This window comes from Heterodontus francisci, chromosome 1 (genome assembly GCF_036365525.1).
Source record: "Heterodontus francisci isolate sHetFra1 chromosome 1, sHetFra1.hap1, whole genome shotgun sequence".
Classification (NCBI taxonomy): Eukaryota; Metazoa; Chordata; class Chondrichthyes; order Heterodontiformes; family Heterodontidae; genus Heterodontus; species Heterodontus francisci.
Window position 1 is genome coordinate 18,899,380 of NC_090371.1, and position 21,457 is coordinate 18,920,836.

Below are 21,457 nucleotides of genomic sequence, written 5' to 3' on the forward strand. Positions count from 1 at the left end.
ACAAAATTTCTCCGATACGGTTCGAGGGGTTTTCCATGGATCCAGCCCCTCAGTTCAGCTTGGTGGGGGGACCTTACACTGTGGTCTTTCCCCGTTGAGCCTTTGCTGCGGCTGCCCCAAGCTTTAGTGCGTCCCTCAGCACGTAGTCCTGGACCTTGGAATGTGCCAGTCTGCAACATTCGGTGGTGGACAACTCTTTGCGCTGGAAGACCAGCAAGTTTCGGGCAGACCAAAGGGCGTCTTTCACTGAATTGATAGTCCTCCAGCAGCAGTTGATGTTTGTCTCGGTGTGCGTCCCTGGGAACAGCCCGTAGAGCACAGACTCCTGTGTTACAGAGCTGCTTGGGATGAACCTCGACAGAAACCACACCTGCTTTGCAAAGACACATTCCAGGAGGAGGTGGGCAACCGTCTCTTCCCCACCACAGCCACCGCGGGGGCATTGCGCGGATGGGGCGAGACTTCGGGTGTGCATGAAGGATCTGACGGGGAGGGCCCTTCTCACCACCAGCCAAGCTACATCTTGGTGCTTGTTTGAAAGTTCTGGTGACGAGGCATTCCGCCAAATGACTTTGACAGTCTGCTCGGGGAACCATCCGACAGGATCCACCGTCTCCTTTTCCCGGAGGGCCTTGAGGACATTCCGTGCAGACCACTGCGTGATGGACCGGTGGTCAAAGGTGTTTTCCCGCAGAAACTGCTCCACGAAGGATAGGTGGTACGGCACGGCCCAACTGCATGGAGCATTCCGCGGCAATGTGGCCAAGCCCATCCTTCGCAACACCGGGGCCAGATAGAACCTCAGCACGTAGTGACACCTGGAGTTTGCGTACTGGAGGTCTACACACAGCTTGATGCAGCTGCACATGAAGGTAGTCATCAGGATGACGGCGATGTTGGGTACATTTTTCCCGCCCTTGTCCAGAGATTTGAACATCGTGTCCCTCCGGACCCGGTCCATTTTAGATCCCCAGATGAAGCGGAAAATGGCTCGGGTGACTGCCACAGCGCAGGAGTGGGGTATGGGCCAGACCTGCGCCACGTACAGCAAGAACGTGAGCGCCTCGCACCTGATGACCAGGTTCTTACCCACAATGGAGAGAGATCACTGCCCCCACATGCCCAACTTTTGTTGTACCTTGGCTACTCGCTCCTCCCAGGTTTTGGTGCACGCCCCAGCCCTTCCGAACCATATCCCCAGCACCTTCAGGTAATCTGACCTGACGGTGAAGGGGACAAAGGATCGGTCAGCCCAGTTCCCAAAGAACGTGGCCTCACTCTTGCCGTGGTTAACTTTGGCTCCCGAGGCCAGTTCGAACTGGTCGCAGATGCTCATCAGTCTGCGCACAGACAGCGGATCCGAGCAGAAGACGGCGACGTCATCCATGTACAGGGAGGTTTTAACCTGAGTGCCTCCGCTGCCTGGGATTGTCACCCCTCCTATGCTCGCATCCTTCCTAATAGACTCAGCAAAGGGTTCAATACAGCAAACAAACAAGACCGGGGACAGAGGACAGCCCTGTCTGACTCCAGATTTGATCGGGAAACTTTCAGATTCCCACCCGTTGATTGAGACTGCGCTACTGATGTTTGTGTAGAGCAGTTGGATCCAATTGCAGATTCCCTCCCCAAACCCCATTTTGGAAAGCACGTCCATCATGTAGGTGTGCGATATCCTGTCAAAAGCCTTCTCCTGGTCCAGGCTGATGAGGCAGGTGTCCACCTTCCTGTCCCGTACGTAGGCGATCGTATCCCTGAGTAGCGCAGAGATCAGAGATCTTCCTGCCGGATACAGTACAGGTCTGATCGGGGTGGATCACCAACTCCAGAGCAGACTTGACTCGACTGGCTATGACTTTAGACAGAATCTTGTAGATTTTTTTTTTATTTCCAAAATATACTTTATTCATAAAAATCTGTAAAAATTACATTCCCAAACAGTTTAAAACAGCATCAAGTCAAAGAATACAGACAGTGCAAAGGTGATCAGTTACCTTCTATACAATCATGAGTTGCCTCACAACCCTTCCATTTCATTGTCATGCCATATACATTTTTACATTTACAACACACATAATTTCTCCGATACAGTTCGAGGGGTTTCCCATGGATCCAGCCCCTCAGTTCAGCTTGGTGGGGGGTCCTTACACTGTGGTCTTTCCCCATTGAGCCTTTGCTGCGGCTGCCCCAAGCTTTAGTGCGTCCCTCAGCACGTAGTCCTGGACCTTAGAATGTGCCAGTCTGCAACATTCGGTGGTGGACAACTCTTTGCACTGGAAGACCAGCAAGTTTCGGGCAGACCAAAGGGCGTCTTTCACTGAATTGATAGTCCTCCAGCAGCAGTTGATGTTTGTCTCGGTGTGCGTTCTGGGAACAGCCCGGAGAGCACAGACTCCTGTGTTACAGAGCTGCTTGGGATGAACCTCGACAAAAACCACTGCATCTCTTTCCACACCTGCTTTGTGAAGACACATTCCAGGAGGAGGTGGGCAACCGTCTCTTCCCCACCACAGCCACCGCGGGGGCATTGCGCGGAGGGGGCGAGACTTCGGGTGTGCATGAAGGATCTGACGGGGAGGGCCCTTCTCACCACCAGCCAAGCTACATCTTGGTGCTTGTTTGAAAGTTCTGGTGACGAGGCATTCCGCCAAATGACTTTGGCGGTCTGCTCGGGGAACCATCCGACAGGATCCACCGTCTCCTTTTCCCGTAGGGCCTTGAGGACATTCCGTGCAGACCACTGCCTGATGGACCGGTGGTCAAAGGTGTTTTCCCGCAGAAACTGCTCCACGAAGGATAGGTGGTACGGCACGGCCCAACTGCATGGAGCGTTCCGCGGCAATGTGGCCAAGCCCATCCTTCACAACACCGGGGACAGATAGAACCTCAGCACGTAGTGACACTTGGAGTTTGCGTACTGGAGGTCTACACACAGCCTGATGCAGCCGCACACGAAGGTGGTCATCAGGATGAGGGCCACGTTGGGTACATTTTTCCCGCCCTTGTCCAGAGATTTGAACATCATGTCCCTCCGGACCCGGTCCATTTTAGATCCCCAGACGAAGCGGAAAATGGCTCGGGTGACTGCCACAGCGCAGGAGTGGGGTATGGGCCAGACCTGCGCCACGTAGAGCAGCAACGTGAGCGCCTCGCACCTGATGACCAGGTTCTTACCCACAATGGAGAGAGATCGCTGCCCCCACATGCCCAACTTTTGTCATACCTTGGCTACTCGCTCCTCCCAGGTTTCTGTGCACGCCCCGGCCCTTCCGAACCATATCCCCAGCACCTTCATCTTGTAGATAGGCCCAGACTGGGTAAAGTCAGCAGGTTTCTTTCCCAGCAGGACATCAGTGGGATTTTTTTCAAGACAAATCAACAGCTTCATGGTCACATCAACTTTTTATTTCCATGTTTTGTTCAACTGAATTCAACTTTTCAAGCTGCCGTGGTAGGTTTTGAGCTCAGGGTCTGCTGGGTTATTAGTCCAGTCACTTAACCGCTACGTTACCATTGCCAGCTGTACTTCGCCCAACAGTCATTTTCACTTGAAGCCCAGTGAGTGGCTGCCTGCAGGCTGTTTGACTCGAGGGGCATTGCAGCAGAGTTTGATTTCCAAGATGTACTTTCCAGAATAAAAGCAAAATACTGCGGATGCTGGAAATCTGAAATAAAAACAAGAAATGCTGGAACCACTCAGCAGGTCAGGCAGCATCTGTGGAAAGAGAAGCAGAGATGCTGCCAGACCTGCTGAGTGGTTCCAGCATTTCTTGTTTTTATATGTACTTTCCAGAGGTGGCCACCCGATGGCGATGAGGAGCAGGACCTGGCTGACCCACTCCTTCGCCCAGGCATGCTGAAGCCAATTGAAAGCCCTCAAATTTTATGCAACTTCTTTTTAATCTTTAAAAATGATGGTGATGGGGAAGGTGCCATCTTTAACTTGCCATGCATATGGGAGATGGTCATGTGTATTTGAATGGTGCCTGCATTGCCCACCCAGCACAGTACCTTCACTTTAGGAATGAACTGGTGTGGGGAAAAGGCTCATTGCAGATTTGTGTTGTGAAACAGCTCCCTTTAGTGGAGAACAAAAGAGCCACACAAACATTTCCCAGATCCAGAGACTTGTTAACAAAAATCTAGGCCGTCGCTCCACTAGAGTGCTGAGTGAGTGCTGCACTGTTGGAGGTGCTGTCATTCAGATGAGATGTTAGACTGAGGTTCTGTCTGCTCTCAGCTGAATGTGACAGACTAATGTACAGGAGAGTTGCCACTGGTGTTCTGGCCAATTTTATTCCTCGAGCAACGCCACTAAACGAAATAGATTTTGTCCTGGTCCACTGCTCATTGTCACATTGTTGTTTGTGGGATCTTGCTGTGCACATATTGGCAGCCGCGTTTCCCTATATTACAACAGCGACTACACTTCAAAAGTACTTAATTGGCTTGTAAAGCGCTTTGTGACATCCTGTGGTCGTGAAAGGCGCTATATAAATGCAAGCTTTTCCATTCTTACAGATCGGAAACAGCTACAGAAACACATTCTATTGTCTTTCCGTGGGCATTCATGGGCTGCCATCTGACCATTTCATCATTCTGAGAGTGGGCAGGCAATTCAACTGTGGAGGGCAGCACAGCAAGATCACTCCCATTCTTAACGGTTGCACTTCCCTGCAGGGGTAGGGACGTTATTCATGGGCATTTATACAATTGATACATATGATACATTTATTTGGAACGTACTGAGGTTGTAAAAGGCAATTTATAAATGCAAGTTCTTTCTTCCTTATTCCTAGTTCAGCGGACACTGAGGCTCACTGTTACACCGAAAACCACTCACCATTCAAGCCCTCTCCAGACAGGCTCTACGTGGCTCAGTTGGTAGCAATCTCGCCTTGCAGTCAGAAGGTTCCACTCTGGAGCACAATCCCCAGCTCGCACTCTCCTGCAGCACTGAGGGAACACTGCACTGTTGAAGGTCTCTTACACCAACATTCATCCCTCAACCAACACCATCAAAACGGATTATCTGGTTATTTACTGTGTGTGGGAAATTGCCGTGTACAAATTGGTTGCTGTGTTTCCCTGCACTATAACAGTGACTACACTTCAAAAAGTACTTCATTAGCTGCAATGTGCTTTAGGATGTCCTTGGGTGGTTAAAGACACTACAGAAATGCTGATTCTTTCATTGTAATCCCATGCATTTAGGGATAGATTACTGTCCATGACAGCAATGCACAATTGCTAAATGTGATCATACCAAATCCACCTCTCCACTAATTTACCAGAGTTGGTAACCATTTTGGGTTCCTTTAAAATAGCAAAGTTGGGATTTTAATACCAACTCTCGTAATAACATCACCACCAGTCACTTAATCTCAGAAGGGAAAGATCTAGATGCAAATAATCAAACACAACTGATTTAGCTTCACATTTCCACTATTCAGCCCTGGCTGACTGCTCTTCCCAGCTGTTTGCCTACCCTCTGCCCGCATGATCCCAGCCTCTACAGCTCAGGTATCACAACCTGCTTCAACCTCATTGCTGTTCATTGGAATCTGCTCCCAGTAGAGCAGTTTTGACTACAGCTGGCCATAGGAGCGGTGTCTGAAGAAATGCTTTCACTCAAGGCTCCAAACTCTATTTACTGGAGTTAATGGGGCTATCAGTTGAGCAGAGGAATCGAATCTAATGCTGGAGAAAGAGGCAAGTCGAGCTAATCATTGCTGGCTGATGTGATTTGGCTGCGATGAGGAGGAGTAAATGGTACTTAATGGAATGAGAATGATCTCAGGAACACAGGCGGGGTGGGGGAGGAAAGAACGCAATTCATTTCAGGCAGAGAGCGATCTGTTTGAGCAGTGCTAATGGAGTGCAGTTTCATTAGGAGCCCGTGCTTAATGCTGTTCTTCAGACAATGGATGGGACTAGCCTACGAGAGGCAATGCGGTCGATTCTCCTTAACTGAATAACAACCACCACACGAGCTGAGAAAGAATTCACTTTTATACATAGAGAAGGAAATAAAAAGCTTGCATTTATTTAGCACCTTGCACATCCTCAGGACCTCCCAAAGTGTCTCACAACCAATAAAGTACTTTTTAAGGTCAGTTATTACTGTAATGCAGGAAATGCAGCAGTCAATTTACACACAGCAAGATCCCATAAACAGCAATGTGTTTTTTTTTAGTGATAGAAGCAGAAAGTGTTGGAAATATTCAGCAGATCTGGCAGCATCTGTGGAGAAAGAAACAGCGCTAACGTTTCAGGTCAGTGATGTTTCAGCAGAACAGATGAAAGGTCATTGACCTGAAATGTTAACTCTGTTTCTCTCTCCACAGATGCTGCTAGACCTGCTGAGTATTTTCAACATTTTCTGTTTTTATTTCAGATTTCCAGCATCTGCAGGATTTTGTCTTTCAAGCAGAGAGATCCACCATTGACATGCTGTTCTCCCTTCGCCAGCTACAGGAGAAATGCCGTGAACAACAGATGCCCCTCTACGTTGCTCTCATTGATCTCACCAAAGCCTTTGACCTCGTCAGCAGACTTGGTCTCTTCAGACCACCAGAAAAGATCGGATGTCCACCAAAGCTACTAAGTATCATCACCTCATTCCATGACAATATGAAAGGCACAATTCAGCGTAGCGGTGCCTCATCAGACCCCTTTCCTATCCTGAGTGGCGTGAAACAGGGCTGTGTTCTCGCACCTACACTGTTTGGGATCTTCTTCTCCCTGCTGCTCTCACATGCATTCAAGTCCTCAGAAGAAGGAATTTTCCTCCACACAAGATCAGGTGGCAGGTTGTTCAATCTTGCCCGTCTAAGAGCGAAGACCAATGTTCGGAAAGTCCTCATCAGGGAACTCCTCTTTGCTGACGATGCTGCATTAACATCTCACACTGAAGAGTTTCTGCAGATACTCTTCGACAGGATTGCGGCTGCCTGCACCGAATTTGGCCTAACCATCACCCTCAAGAAAACGAACATCATGGGACAGGATGTCAGAAATGCTCCATCCATAAATATCGGCGACCACACTCTGGAAGTGGTTCAAGAGTTCACCTACCTAGGCTCAACTATCACCAGTAACCTGTCCCTCGATGCAGAATTCAACAAGTGCATGGGAAAGGCTTCCACTGCTATGTCCAGACTGGCCAAGAGAGTGTGGGAAAATGGCACACTGACACAGAACACAAAAGTCCAAGTGTATCAATCCTGTGTCCTCAGTACCTTGCTCTATGGCAGCGAGGCCTGGACATCGTACGTCAGCCAAGAGCGACGTCTCAATTCATTCCATCTTCACTGCCTCCGGAGAATACTTGGCATCAGGTGGCAGAACCGTATCTCCAACACAGAAGTCCTCGAGGCGGCCAACATCCCCAGCATATACACCCTACTAAGCCAGCGGCGCCTGAGATGGCTTGGCCATGTGAGCCGCATGGAAGATAGCAGGATTCCCAAGGACACATTGTACAGCGAGCTCGTCACTGGTACCAGACCCACCGGACGTCCATGGCACCGCTTTAAAGACGTCTGCAAACGTGACATGAAGTCCTGTGACATTGATCACAAGTCGTGGGAGTCAGTTGCCAGTGATCGCCAGAGCTGGCGGGCAGCTATAAAGGCGGGGCTAAAGCGTGGCGAGTTGAAGAGACTTAGCAGTTGGCAGGAAAAAAGACAGAAGCGCAAGGAGAGAGCCAACTGTGTAACAGCCCCGACAACCAATTTTATCTGCAGCACCTGTGGAAGAGTCTGTCACTCGAGAATTGGCCTTTATAGCCACTCCAGGCGCTGCTTCACAAACCACGGACCACCTCCAGGCGCTTACCCATTGTCTCTCGAGACAAGGAGGCCAAAGAAGAAGAAGACTTTTTTGATGTTGATTACGGGGTAAATATTGGCCAGGACATAGGGGAGAAATCCCTTGTTCTTCTTTGAAGTAGTGTCATGGGATCTTTTACGTGTATGCACCTGAGAAAGAAGAAGATACCCTGGGCTCCTGTTCTCTTCATGCTCCTGCCAAGGATAGTCAGACTCTGCAGTGAGAAGCAGGCACCCCAGCCTTAAATTGATATATCAGTCTAGATTGCACCCTCATAACTGGAGGGGACTTAGAACCCAAAACCATCTCCCTTTGATGCGGGTGCTATCCCAGTGAGCTAAAGCTGACACTTTCAAAAAGGGAAAGGTTAGATCATTTCAAGGCCAAATTGGACGTGTATCTTAAAGAGAAACTCATCATCAGTCACAGCTGTAGGGCAGCAAACTGAAGGTCTCTTTTGGCTTTGAGATGTCCTTTGTTGCTACTCCCTGCTCAATCCCTCTCCTCTGATTTAAAAGCCCATTGTTACATTTCGGTATATGAAGATGCGATGGAAATGTAATTGGGTTGACTGCTACACAGCTGGTGTCATAGTGAATGGTCTCGCCTTCTCCCTATCTCTGAAATGGGTATGGTGGCAGAGTTGCCTTATTACTGTACTAGTAATTCAAAGGCTTGGACTAACGATCCAGACACATAAATTCAAATTCCAACATAGCAGTTGGGGAATTTAAATGCAATAAACCTGGAGTAAAAATCTAGTATCAGTATTGTGACCAAGAAACTATTGGATTGTTGTAAAAGCCCACTAGTTCACTGATGTCCTTTAGGAAAGGTCATCTGTCTTCCTTACCTTGTCTGGCCTACATGTGACTCCAGACCCGCAGCAATATAGTTGACTCTGAACAGCCCTCTGAAATGGCCAGGCAAGCCACTCAGTTGTATTCAAGGTGGTGGCTCACCATCTTTCCAAGAAGAATTCAGGATGGGCAATAAATGCTGGCCTTGCCAGCGATGCCCACCTTCTGTAACTCTCTGAGATGCATGGGCTTCTCCAATTCTGTCCTCTTGCACATGCCTAACTTTCATCACTGTACCATTGGTAGCCATGCCTTCAGCTGCCTAGGCCCTAAGCTCTGAAATTCTTTCCCTAAACCTTTCCATCTCCTTTAAGAGTTTCCTTAAAACCTACTGCTTTGAAGCTATTGGTCATGTGGTCATTGGAGCCTTATGTGGCTCCACATCAATATTTGTTTGATTACATTCATGCAAAGCACGTTGTGATATTTTTACTGTATCAAAGCACTGCGTAAGTGGAAATTCTTATTTTTACATGATGATAGTGAGTGCTGGGGTTATGTAAAATTTTATAGCTTTTTCTCTCACCTCATTCCTTCTTTGCTCTGAGCCTTGGTGACCAGTAGTACTCCACACCTTCCTAACACCTGTATGCCAGGATTTGATCAGTCACCTGCTCATTCTATCACATCATTCATCTCCTTTTCCTTGCCTTAACTCCTCATCTCTTGCCACCTGGACAGTAACACCCCAAATCCTGATTTATGGGTTGACTGTTTACCATCTTCTCCAAATCAGCCTTGCCATTTTTGAGCCAGCTCAAAGACCTCAGTTGCTCTACTTGTCTGCCACAACTTTGGCATTTGAGATGTCCTTTGTTGCTGCTCCCTGCTCAACTCAACCCTCTCCAATCTCTTCGCCCTTCACATGAGTACAATGTTGTGGCCTGCAACTTGACATTTGAAATTAGAATTCAACTTGCCAGAACAGTAGCTGGGTTTTATAGCCACACACAAACCCCCAAAGGTTGGAAAATGGCTGTTTAGTAATTGCTGCTCTCAGTTTAACTCTTTTGTTGTTGTGCTGTTGCCCATTCCATAAAGTGCACCAGCGATTTCACCTGAGAGGACAGATGGGAGCTTTGCTTTAACATCTCATCCAAAAGACAGCACCTCCGGCAGTGTAGCACTTCCTCAGTACTACGTTGAAGTGCCAGCCTAGATTATGTGTCTTTGAGCGAGACTTGAATCCACAGGGGTAAGCATGCTACTGCTGAGGCACAGCCTACTTGCTTTTTTAATATGATTTTTTTTAGATTTAGAGATACAGCACTGAAACAGGCCCTTCGGCCCACCGAGTCTGTGCCGACCATTAACCACCCATTTATACTAATCTTATACTAACTCCATATTCCTACCACATCCTCACCTGTTCCTATATTCCCCTACCACCTACCTATACTAGGGTCAATTTATAATGGCCAATTTACCTATCAACCTGCAAGTCTTTGGCTTGTGGGAGGAAACCGGAGCACCCGGAGGAAACCCACGCAGACACAGGGAGAACTTGCAAACTCCACACAGGCAGTACCCAGAATTGAACCCGGGTCGCTGGAGCTGTGAGGCTGCGGTGCTAACCACTGCGCCACTGTGCCACCCAAGAAAAGGTTTGTGATTTGTATCATTTCCGAGTACACATTAATCGTATAACATGGGTTCCATGTGATGGGAACATAAACGTGCTGCAAAGAACCTTATTCAAGCAAGGAGCCTGTGGAAGACTTCCCTTTCATTTGCAAATCTAGGTGAAGGGTTAAGGAGAGATATTGAAGTGTAACATGGATGTGTTTGAAGTAGACCATTCTGCTCATCCACACATAAAGACGTCGAGTTCACACCTCCCTGGCCCCAGCACAGTATCCAACTGTTCTTCAAATGAATATAAGATTATAGCATATAAGGGCCTGTCACACATCACCATAGTTATGAATGGAAGTTTGGGCAATATCATACATGGGGCAAGTAAGCCAGAGTCAGCAGTGGGTGACTGCCCCAGAATTGATTTTCTGGGACAATCCTTTCCCCTGCCCTGCCAGAATTTCTTGTTAAAAAATGACAGATATACTAAGGAAGAGAGAGCAGCAGCAGAGAGTTGGGGAGGGGTGCTGGAACAGCACAAAGATATTATGTTAACTCAAATGTAATTATGGGCAATCGGAGTATCCCATCTGGTAACTGGGCCTCACTAATTTCAACAGATAGCGATCATTAACTTTGGAGAGGGCGGAAAAGGCTATGAGTGATAGCCACATGTACTGCCTCCTGTGCAGCTTCTAATGTAATCAGCGTTAGGCCAATGCATTAAGACTGAGTTTCTGCAGATCAAATCCACACTCTCAGATGCTTTGCAATCATGTGAACTGCAGCGCCTTCTTATGAAAATAATTTGTTGTTATATTGTGCCATTCATAACCTCAGGATATTCCAGAGTGATTTACAATCAATGTAGTACTGCTTTGAAGTATAGTCACTATTGTAACGTGGCAGCCAATTTGCACACAGCAAAGTCCCACAAACAGCAACGAGATAATGACCAGAACAACTGTCTTAGTGACGTTGATTGAAATTTAAATATTAACCAGGACACTGGGAGAACACCGATTCTTCAGTTTGGCACTATTGGGATCTTTTATGTCCAACTGAGAGGGAAGATGGAAGCCTCGGCAGAATGCGTCAGCCTAAATTTTGTGCTCAAGTATTTGGAGTGGCACTTGATCCTACAATCTTCTTATGCAAAGGCTAGAGTGTGTCCCACTGAGCCACAGCTGACAAGGTTTATCCTCATGTAGTACGTTCAAAACCTTTATTTTGTTCACTGACTCATTGGAAGTGGGAACACCCAATATGCATCTGAACCACACAGATCTGTAAACACACAGGTGTGCTGAGTTAGTTGAGCTGAGTCAGGAAATGGTTCAGGTTTCCCTCCAGTCGGCAAGTCCTGCCTTTTGACCATAACTTTGTTCTTGGGCTGTGGGTGACATTGGTAAGCTGATCCATGTTACGTGGCATACTAGGCCAACTCAGAGGGCAGTAAGAAACACCACAGATTGGGGATTCAAGGCCAAACCAGGTTGCGGGGGTTGGGTAAGTAACTTTCATGAACATTCCCAGGTGCCAACCCACAACTCAAATTTTAATTGAAACAAAAGGTGATATACAACAGATGGTGGAAATCTGAAACAAACCCAATAAAAAGTCATCACAACCAGAAGCATCAAGTTGATTTGTTGTCTCTCCACAAAGGCTGTCTGACCTCCTGAGCTTTTCTGACTTTATGCGAGGCTTATTGGATTTAAGAGGATGCTAGGCAAACATGTGGAAGAAAGGAATAGAAAAAGGTTATGCTGACTGGGTGAAGTTTTTCCTGAATTTCGTGAGCGGACCCTAGATAAGAATGAGAGAGAAGGGAATAGAAGGTTTTTCTGAGAGTTAGATGAAGTAAGGTGGGATAAGGATCATGTGGAGGGCAAACACCTGCATAGACCAGTTGCACCGAGTGCTGTTGTTGTGCTGTAAATTCCATAAATCTTGCGATCTGCTCAGAGGTCACTGGCCCGAAACGTTGACTGTTTCGCTCTCCAGATGCTGCCTGACCTACTGAATATTTCCAGCATTTTCTGTTTTTGTTTCAGCTTTCCAGCATCCACAGTATTTTGCATTTGTACTACAAATGTTATGGTTGGGTCTGTCTTGCATGGACGGTATTGGAGTGTATAGTTCTGTGTTTTATACCATTTGTGCTTTCTTCATTGGCATTATTGAAATAAAACAATTTGTTCAATTCAAGGTCCAAGTCTTGGTCAGGCTAGAATGTACATGGAGTCTATGTTTCAGACAGATTTGTGGTAGCAGTGGATACCTCCTGGCAGCTGATGTATAGATCATGCCATCTTTTAACTTAAGGAAGTGAAGAGGCAAGGCTAAGGAAATACCAAAAGATGCAGCAGGATTTTTAACATCCGTTTCTAAAGCACTTCGCAAATCCATGGCCTCCACTACCTAGAATAACAAGGGCAATCGGCATATGCAAACACCACTATCTCCAAGTCCCACATCATCCCAACTTGAAAATATATCCCGTTCCTTCATTGTCACTGAGTCAAAATCCTGGAATTTCCTCCCTAACAGCACTGTGGGTGTACCTCCATCACATGGACTGCATCGTTCAAAGTGACTGCTCACCACCACCTTCTCAAGGGCAATTAGGGATGGATAATAAATGCTGGCTTAGCCAGCAATGCCCACATCCCGTGAATGAGTTTCTGCTCAAGTCCTGGAATAGGGCTTGAACTCATGGGCAATCTGGCTCTGAGGCAAGGGTGACCGACTGAGCCAAGGTGGCACTTAATATCCCTTGCCAGGCACAGGAGTATGAAAACCAGTTTGTCTTTGACAGGTTTACAGAAGAAGTAAACCCACATTCAAAACTCTGCCAACCCTGTCCAAACTCACACCAAATCCTGTTCACCCATCATCCCTGTATGGTTAAGCAACACCTCAATTTTAAAATTCTCAACCTTAATAAAGAAAAAAAAAGCATGCTTATGACAGATGTCAGGTAGAAAATAGTACTGAGAACCAGGCTGAATATAGAAGATTCAGAGGGAAGTGAAAAAGCAAATAAGAGAAGCAAAGAAAGAGTATGAAGAGAGACTGGCAGCTAACTTCAAGGGAATCACAAAGTCTTCTATAGACATATAAATAGTAAAAGGGTGGTAAAAGGAGCACGGCTGATTAGGGACCAAAAAGGGGATTTACGCAGACAGGCAGAAGCCATAGCTGAGTATTAAATGAATACTTTGCATATGCCTTTATCAAGGAAAATGCAACAACTCAGGCAATGATGAAGTAGAAGGTAATTCAGACACTAAAATGGTTTAAAATTGATTAGGTGGAATTGGATAGGCTGTCTGCACTTAAAGTGGACAAGGCACCAGAACCGGATGAGATACATTCATGGATACTGAAGCATGTGAGAGTGGAAATTACAGAGGCACTGGCCATAACTTTTCAGTCTTCCTTAGACTCGGGGGGTGGTGCCAAATGCCTGCAGAATTACGAATATTACACCCTTGTTTGAAAAAGGATGCAAAGATAAGCCCAGCGACTATAGGCCAGTCAGTTTAACTTCAGTGGTGGGGAAACTTATAGAAATTCGTGACAAAATTAATAGTCACATGGAGAAATGCAGGTCAATTAAGAGAAAGCCGGCACAAATTTAAGGGAAAATCATGTTTAACTAACTTGCTGGAGCTTTTTGAAGAGATAACAGAGAGGGTTGAAGAGGGCAATGCAGTTGATGTGGCGTACATGGACTTCCAAAAGGCACTTGATACAGTGCCACACAACAGACCTGTGAGCAAAGTTGCAGCTCATGGAATAAAAGGGACAGTAGCAACATACGAACATGGATACAGAATTGGCTGAGGGACAGGAAACAAACAGTAGTGGTTAATGGATGTTTTTTGGGCTTGAGGAAGGTTTGTAGTGGAGGTCGCCAAGAGTCAGTGTTGGGAACCTTGCTTTTCCTGATATATATTAATGACCTAGACCTTGGTGTACAGGGCACAATTTCAAAGTTTGCAGATGATATGAAACTTGGAAGCATTGTGATCTGTGAGGAGGATAGTGCAGAACTTCAAAAGGGCATAGATAAGTGTTAGAATGAGCAGACAGGTGGCAGATGAAGTTCAATGCAGAGAAATATGAAGTGATTCATCTTGGTCGGAAGAACATAGAGAGACAATATAAAATAAAGAACACAATTTTAAAGGGGGTACAGGATCAGAAGGACCTGGGTGCAAGTGTGCATAAATCATTGAAGGTGGCAGAATAGATTGAGAGCGCATATTAAAACATACAGTAGAGTACAAGAGCAAGGTGGTTATGTTGAACTTGTATAAGACACTTGTTTGGCCTCAGCTGAATCAAGTTTTGGGTGCCGTATTTTAGTAAGGATGGAAAGGCATTGGATAGAATGGTTCCAGGGATGAGGAACTTCAGTTATGAAGATAGATTGGAGAAGTTAGGGCCATTTATCTTGGAGAAAAGGTGGCCAAGAGGAGATTTAATAGAGGTATTCAAAATCATGAGGTGTCTGGACAGAGTAGATAGGGAGAAACTGCTCCTACTCATGAAAGTATCGAGAACAAGAGGGCACAGATATAAAATGATTGGTAAAAGAAGCAAAAGCGACATGAGGAAAAGCTTTTTCACGCAGTGAGTAGTTAAGGTCTGGAATGCACTGCGCCTGAGATTGTGGTGGAGGCAGGTTCAATTGAAGCATTCCACGAGGAATTAGACTGCTATCTGAAAAGAATGTGCAGGGTTTACAGGGAGAAGGTGGGGGAGTGGCACTAAGTGAATTGCTCATTTGAAAATCTGGCAGAGACACAATGGACCGAATGGTTTCCTTCTGCATTGTAACAATTCTGTGATCCAGTTTCAAATCCCTCCAGAGCCTGGCCCCTCCCTAACCTCTATAATCTCCTGCAACCCCACAATCCTCATATCTGTACTTCTCTAATTCCAGCCAGGAACATTCTCAATTTTAATTGCTCCACCATTGGAGGCTGTGCCTTCAGCTACCAAGGCCTCAAGTTCTGAAATTCCCTGCGTAAATCTTTCAGCATGGCTACGACACCTTCCTCCTTTAAGACACTCCTTAAATCCTACCTCTTTCACCAAGCTTTTGGTCATCTGCCCCAATATTTCCTCCGTGTCAGATTTTGCTTTATAATGCTCCTGGCGAAGTGCCTTGGGACGTTTTATTGCATTCGAGGCACTATATAAATCCAAGTTGTTGTTCAAAGGCCACGTAGGAAGCTGACATGAATGCTCAGCTTTTAACAGACCTTGGCGTACTGGTTTAGGATGCATCCTCCGATGGCGGGCAGGAAGCAGAGAACACAGCCTCCAGGCCCATATAATAGAAAGTGCAGCAGCAAGCAGAGCACGACTGAGAATTGTCAGGCTGTTGAATTGGCTTGTGGCCATATTTGGGCTTGTAATAAATATACCCAGCTGCCTTTTCTAGCTCTGGTTTATGTCCACTGTGTGATTGCACCAAAAACCTAAATCACATGTAAAACAAAGGATTTTCATTGAACACAACATGACAGTGAAGGGAGGAGTTCAGTTGTAAGATCTTTATAAAGACTCCAAAAAAAGGACATATACGCTTTCCAGAATATCAGAAGTATCCAATATATGAACATGCATGATTGCCATGCAGACCACTCTGCACTCTCCTCCCTCCCTTCCATACCCTCGGTTATTTTATTTGTAAAGTTTGCCCATAAAACATCTTAAAAATCAGACCCATATTATTGGAGAAAATTTTTCAAAACAAAAAAAAAGGAACCCCCAAAGAGACTAAAGGAAAAAAAATTGTTCAGGTGCCATTTATACAGAGCCATGAACAGATATGACGGGTGAAGTCTTGAGTATTGGGTCCTGCAGCTGAACTCAAGGCTGCCCAGCCTGGCTCTCTTCGATCTGTGGCTGTAATCCATGCTTCTCTATGTATCGTCTGTTTTGGGAAGAGAAAGTGGTCAGAGATTACACAGGGACAACACAAGGACTTGGAGAGACCTCTGCAATTCACAGAGCTGGTCTGAAAGAGCAACTAGAATTCCTCATCCCTCAGGGCGCAATAATTCAAATTGCATATTTGTAAGCACATGATTGTTCACCACTTGCACTGCTGCGGTTACTGTGGGAATTGTTCTATGTCTGGCAACTAACCCATAGCTGGTCAATGAAGGCGGCACTAATGCGGTCTCCAGCTATTTCTGGTAAACTTGCACTGCGTTCGGGTGCCGTTACCTTGGCGACTTCACCCAAATTGCGGTGCGCCAGAACAAGGTAGCCAAAGTTTGGCACCGGGACTGCCAGAAAAGTACTAACACGGACTACAGATGTTCCAGAGACCAGCAGGACCGCTGTGGTCCAAACTGTAAAGACCAGTGCAATTGAATATGCTCTCAAATGTATAAGTTACTAAGGTGAAGGAGAGCCAAATGGGTCTTAAATAAAGTTTGTGAAAAACATATTACTTTGCTTGCTGGTGATTTGGGTGGACTTTGAATGTTATTGTCCGAGAATGGCTTCCATCTTCATCGACCACCTCATGAAGCGGGTAAAGCATTTCAAGTGAGCAGAGACGTCTGTTCTTTATAAAAATGGTACTGACCTCCTTGCGTAGTTATACAGAGCTTCTTTCCTTTCCTGTAGGGACAGGTGTCTGTCAACTGGCGATTTCTCAAACCTCACTTTAGAAACAGGCTTTGGAAAGAGAACAAAAAAAAACATACCATCAGGTACAAAGAAAAAACCATTCTGCCCATCACAGATATGATCCTGGCAGATTTGCATTCAACTCTGGCTACCGCCAGAGATTTCTTTAACCTCAAATTACATGAATACTGCTTCTTACCAAATCCAGCACTCACTGCACTGGTGCAGCTTAAACTACGACCAATTTACAGATTAGTAAGAAGAGATAGAACTTTTCCCTTAGAAACATAGAAAATAGGAGCAGGAGTAGGCCATTCGGCCCTTCGAGCCTGCTCTGCCATTCATTATGATCATGGCTGATCATCCAACTCAGTAATCTGTTCCTGCTTTCGCCCTATATCCTTTGATCCCTTTAAACCCAAGAGCTATATCTAACTCCTTGAAAACATACAATGTTTTGGCCTCAACTGCTTTCTGTGGTAGCGAATTCCACAGGTTCATCACTCTCTGGGTGAAGAAATTTCTCCTCATCTCAGTCCTGAAAGGTTTACCCTGTATCTTTAGACTATGACCCCTGGTTCTGGACCCCCCCACCATTGGTAACATCCCTCCTGCATCTACCCTGTCAAGTCCTGTTAGAATTTTATAGGTTTCTGTGAGATCCCCCCTCACTCTCTGAACTCCAGCGAACATAATCCTAACCGACTCAATCCCGCCATCCCAGGAATCAGTCTGGTAAACCTTTGCTGAACTCCCTCTATAGCAAGAACATCCTTCCTCAGATAAGGAGACCAAAACTGCACACAATATTCCAGGTGTGGCCTCACCAAGGCCCTGGAGAATTGCAGCACGACATCCCTGCTCCTGTACTCGAATCCTCTCGCTATGAAGGCCAACATACCATTTGCCTTTTTTACCACCTGTTGCACCTGCATGCTTACCTTCAGCGACTGGTGTACGAGAACACCCAGGTCTCGTTGCATATTCCCTTCTCAGTTTATAGCCGTTCAGATAATAATCTGCTTTCCTGTTTTTGCTACCAAAGCGGATAACCTCACACTCACTCATTCACATTATACTGCATCTGCCATGCATTTGCCCACTCACTCAACTTGTCCAAATCACCCTGAAGCCTCTCTGCATCCTCCTCACAGCTCACCCTCCCACCCAGTTTTGTCTCATCTGCAAATTTGGAGGTATTACATTTAGTTCCTCATCTAAATCATTAATATATATTGTGAATAGCTGGGGTCCTAGCACCAATCCCTGCGGTACCCCACTAGTCACTGCCTGCCATTTGGAAAAAGACCCATTTATCCCTACTCTTTGTTTCCTGTCTGCCAACCAATTTTCTATCCATCGCAATACATTACCTCCAATCCCACACGCTTTAATTTTACACGCTAGTCTCTTGTGTGGGACTGTGTCGAAAGCCTTCCGGAAGTCCAAATAAACCACATCCACTGGCTCCCCCTTATCAACTCTAAAAGTTACATCCTCGAAGAATTCTAGTAGATTTGTCAAGCATGATTTCCCTTTCGTAAATCCATGCTGACTCTGTCCGATTCTACCACTGTTCTCCAAGTGCTCTGCTATAAAATCTATGATAATGGACGAGAGGGGATAGATTTAAGGTGAGAGGGAGGAGGTTTAAAGGGGATCAAAGGGGAAAATTTTTCACACCAAGAATAGTGGGTATCTGGAATGAGCTGCCAGAGGACGTGGTGGAGGCAGGAACAGTAGCAACATTTAAGAGGCATCTGGACAGGTACTTGAATGAGCAATGTATAGAGGGATGTGGAATTAATGCAGGCAGATGGGATTAGTATAGATGGGCATTATGGTCGGCATGGACGCGGTGGGCCGAAGTGCCTGTTTCTATGCTGTACAACTCTATGACTCTAGAACTGTCCCCACTACCGACGTCATTGTGGAACAATTGTGGAAGGACACGGATGACAAATGGGATCAAGGATTTCTGGAAAGGAGGTTAAGTTGAGATCACTACTCATATTCTAATTCGCACCAAGTTCCTTTCTAAGGCAGGTACCATAGAGACATTTAAGAGGCATCTTGACAAATAAATGAATAGGATGGGAATAGAGGGATACGGACCCTGGAAGTGCAGAAGGTTTTAGTTTAGGCAGGCATCAAGATTGGCGCAGGCTTGGAGGGCCGAATGGCCTGTTCCCTGTGCTGTACTGTTCTTTGTTCTTTCACCCATCACCCTTGTGCTCGCTGACCTACATTGCCATGCAGTCTGGCAACGCCTTGATTGAAAAATTCTCATCCTCTTTTTCAAATGCCTGCATGGCCTCATCCCTCCCTGTCCCTGTTATTGCCTCCAGCCCCATAACCCTATAAGATATCTGCCCCCCCTCCAATTCTGGCATCTTGCACATTATCGGGTTTTAATCCCTTCACAGCTGTCTAGGCTCTAAGCTCTGGAATTCCCTCCCTAAACCACCCCACTCTTCTCCTTTAAGATGCTCCTTAAAATCTACCTCTTTGATCAAGGTTTTGGTCACCTGTCCGAATATCATCTTATGTGGCTCGGTGTCAAATTTTGTCTGATTACACTCCTGTGAAAGGCCATGGGATGTTTACTAGATTAAAGGCACTATATAAATGCAGGGTATTGTTATTGAGATAGGTGGGCAGATCTCTGTAAAACGGTGGGCTTGTTTGAACTAGGACCTCTTCCTGCTGTGGAAATTCATATTACAATATTATGAGAAAGGCCTTTCAGGCCATCATGCCTGTACCATCACTATCCAATTTGTCCCATCCCTCCTCCTGCTCTTCCCTCACAGGCTTGAAAATGTTTCCTTTTAAAGTATATGTCCAATTCCTTTCAAAAGTCACTACTGAATCTGCTTCCACCACTCTTTCAGGCAGTGCATTTCAGATCATAACAACTCACTGTATTAAAAAAAACTCATCTTCCCCTCTGATTCTTTCGTCAATTATCTGAAATCTGTCCTCTGGTTAGCAACTGCCCTGCCATTAGAAATGGTTTCTATTTATTTACTCTTTCAAAACTCCATATAATTATAAACATCACTTATTTACCTCCCCTTAACCCTCTCTGACCCAAGGAGAACAATCTCAGCTTCTCTAGACTCTGAAGTCCCTCATGTCTGGTATTAGAATTAGAATATTAGAATATTACAGCGCAGTACAGGCCCTTCGGCCCTCGATGTTGCGCCGAGCTGTGAAACCATCTGACCTACACTATTCCATTTTCATCCATGTGTCTATCCAATAGGTATCATTCTGGTAAGTCTCCGCTTCATCCAGAATGACCCGGAGTTGTCCCATTGCTGAATCCAATTGTTTCTTAAATGATTCCAAGGTTTTTCGCCCTACAATTCTATCTGGGAGTCCATTCCATGCAATTACTCTTAAGGGTAAAGAGTTATCCCAGTTATTCTGTTAACAGGCCTAAAGTTGCCTTTTACTGGTTTGAACCAGTGTCTCCTTGTTCTACTCTTGCAATTTATAGCAAAAAAAAAAGTCTTGTTACAATTATACAAGGCTTTGGTGAGACTGCACCTAGAGTATATTGTACAGTTTTGGTCTCCTTACCTAAAGAAGGATAAGATTGCCTTGGAGGCAGATTCTCTGGTGTCCCCAAGGATCTATTCTTGACCCCTGCTCTTTCTCATCTGCATGCTGCCCCTCGGCGACATCATCCAAAAACAGCGTCAGTTTCCAAACATACTCTACTGACACCCAGTTCCAGCTCATCACTACACCTCTCTTAACCGCTCCACTGTCTCTAAATTGTTAGACTGCTTGTCCGACATCCAGTACTGGATGAGCAGAAATTTAGTCCTACAAAATATTGGGAGGAGCAAAGTCTTTGGCCCCTGCCACAAGCTTTGTTTCCTCGCCATTGACTCTACCCCACTCCCTAGCAAATGTCTGAGGCTAAACCAGACTGTTCAAAACCTCAGTGTCATACTTGGCCCAGAGATGAGCTTCCAAACAGATATCCACACCATCACCAAGACGGACGATTTCCACCTTCATAACATCACCCAACTTCACTCCATCTCAGTGCATCTGCTGCTGAAACCCTCATCCATGCCTTTATTACCTTTTTACTTCTTAAATCTCTTCAAATCTTCCATTTATACAGCACGTTTAACATATTAAAAAGTCCCAAGTTGCTTCACAGAAGCATCATCAAACCAGATTTGACACTGCGCCACATATGGAGCTATTCCAGCAGATGGCAAAAAGCTTGGTCAAAGAGGTAGGTTTTAAGGAGGAAAGAGCGGTAGAGAGGTGGGGAGGGTTAGGCAAGGAATTCCAGAGTTTAGGACCTTGACAGCTGAAGGTATAACCGTCAATAGTGGAGCAATTAAAATTAGGGATGGTCAAGAGGCCAGAATTGGAGCAGCACAAATATCAGGAAGGTTTTACATTCCTCCAGATCACCACCTCTAGGGCAGCTCTTTGCTAGTCTGAAAATTCAGAGGTTTCTCTGAGTCTTTCCTCACAAATCAGGCCTTTGACAC

The 21,457-nt window shown here is 45.8% G+C and overlaps 1 protein-coding gene across 4 annotated transcripts in view; it reads right to left on the reverse strand.

Annotated features, from left to right (window-relative positions):
• Positions 1-15,826: 15,826 nt before the first annotated feature.
• The window catches only part of aup1 (AUP1 lipid droplet regulating VLDL assembly factor), a 72,263-nt gene continuing 66,632 nt past the window's right edge, over positions 15,827-21,457 (reverse strand). For all 4 annotated transcript variants that reach the window (XM_068028701.1, XM_068028698.1, XM_068028699.1 and 1 more), the window contains 2 exons: positions 16,888-16,979; positions 15,827-16,224 (listed from right to left, as the gene is read on the reverse strand). In XM_068028701.1, coding sequence (XP_067884802.1) covers positions 16,161-16,224; positions 16,888-16,979 — 156 coding nt within the window. In that variant the 3' untranslated portion in view covers positions 15,827-16,160. The remainder of the gene's footprint in view (positions 16,225-16,887; positions 16,980-21,457) is intronic.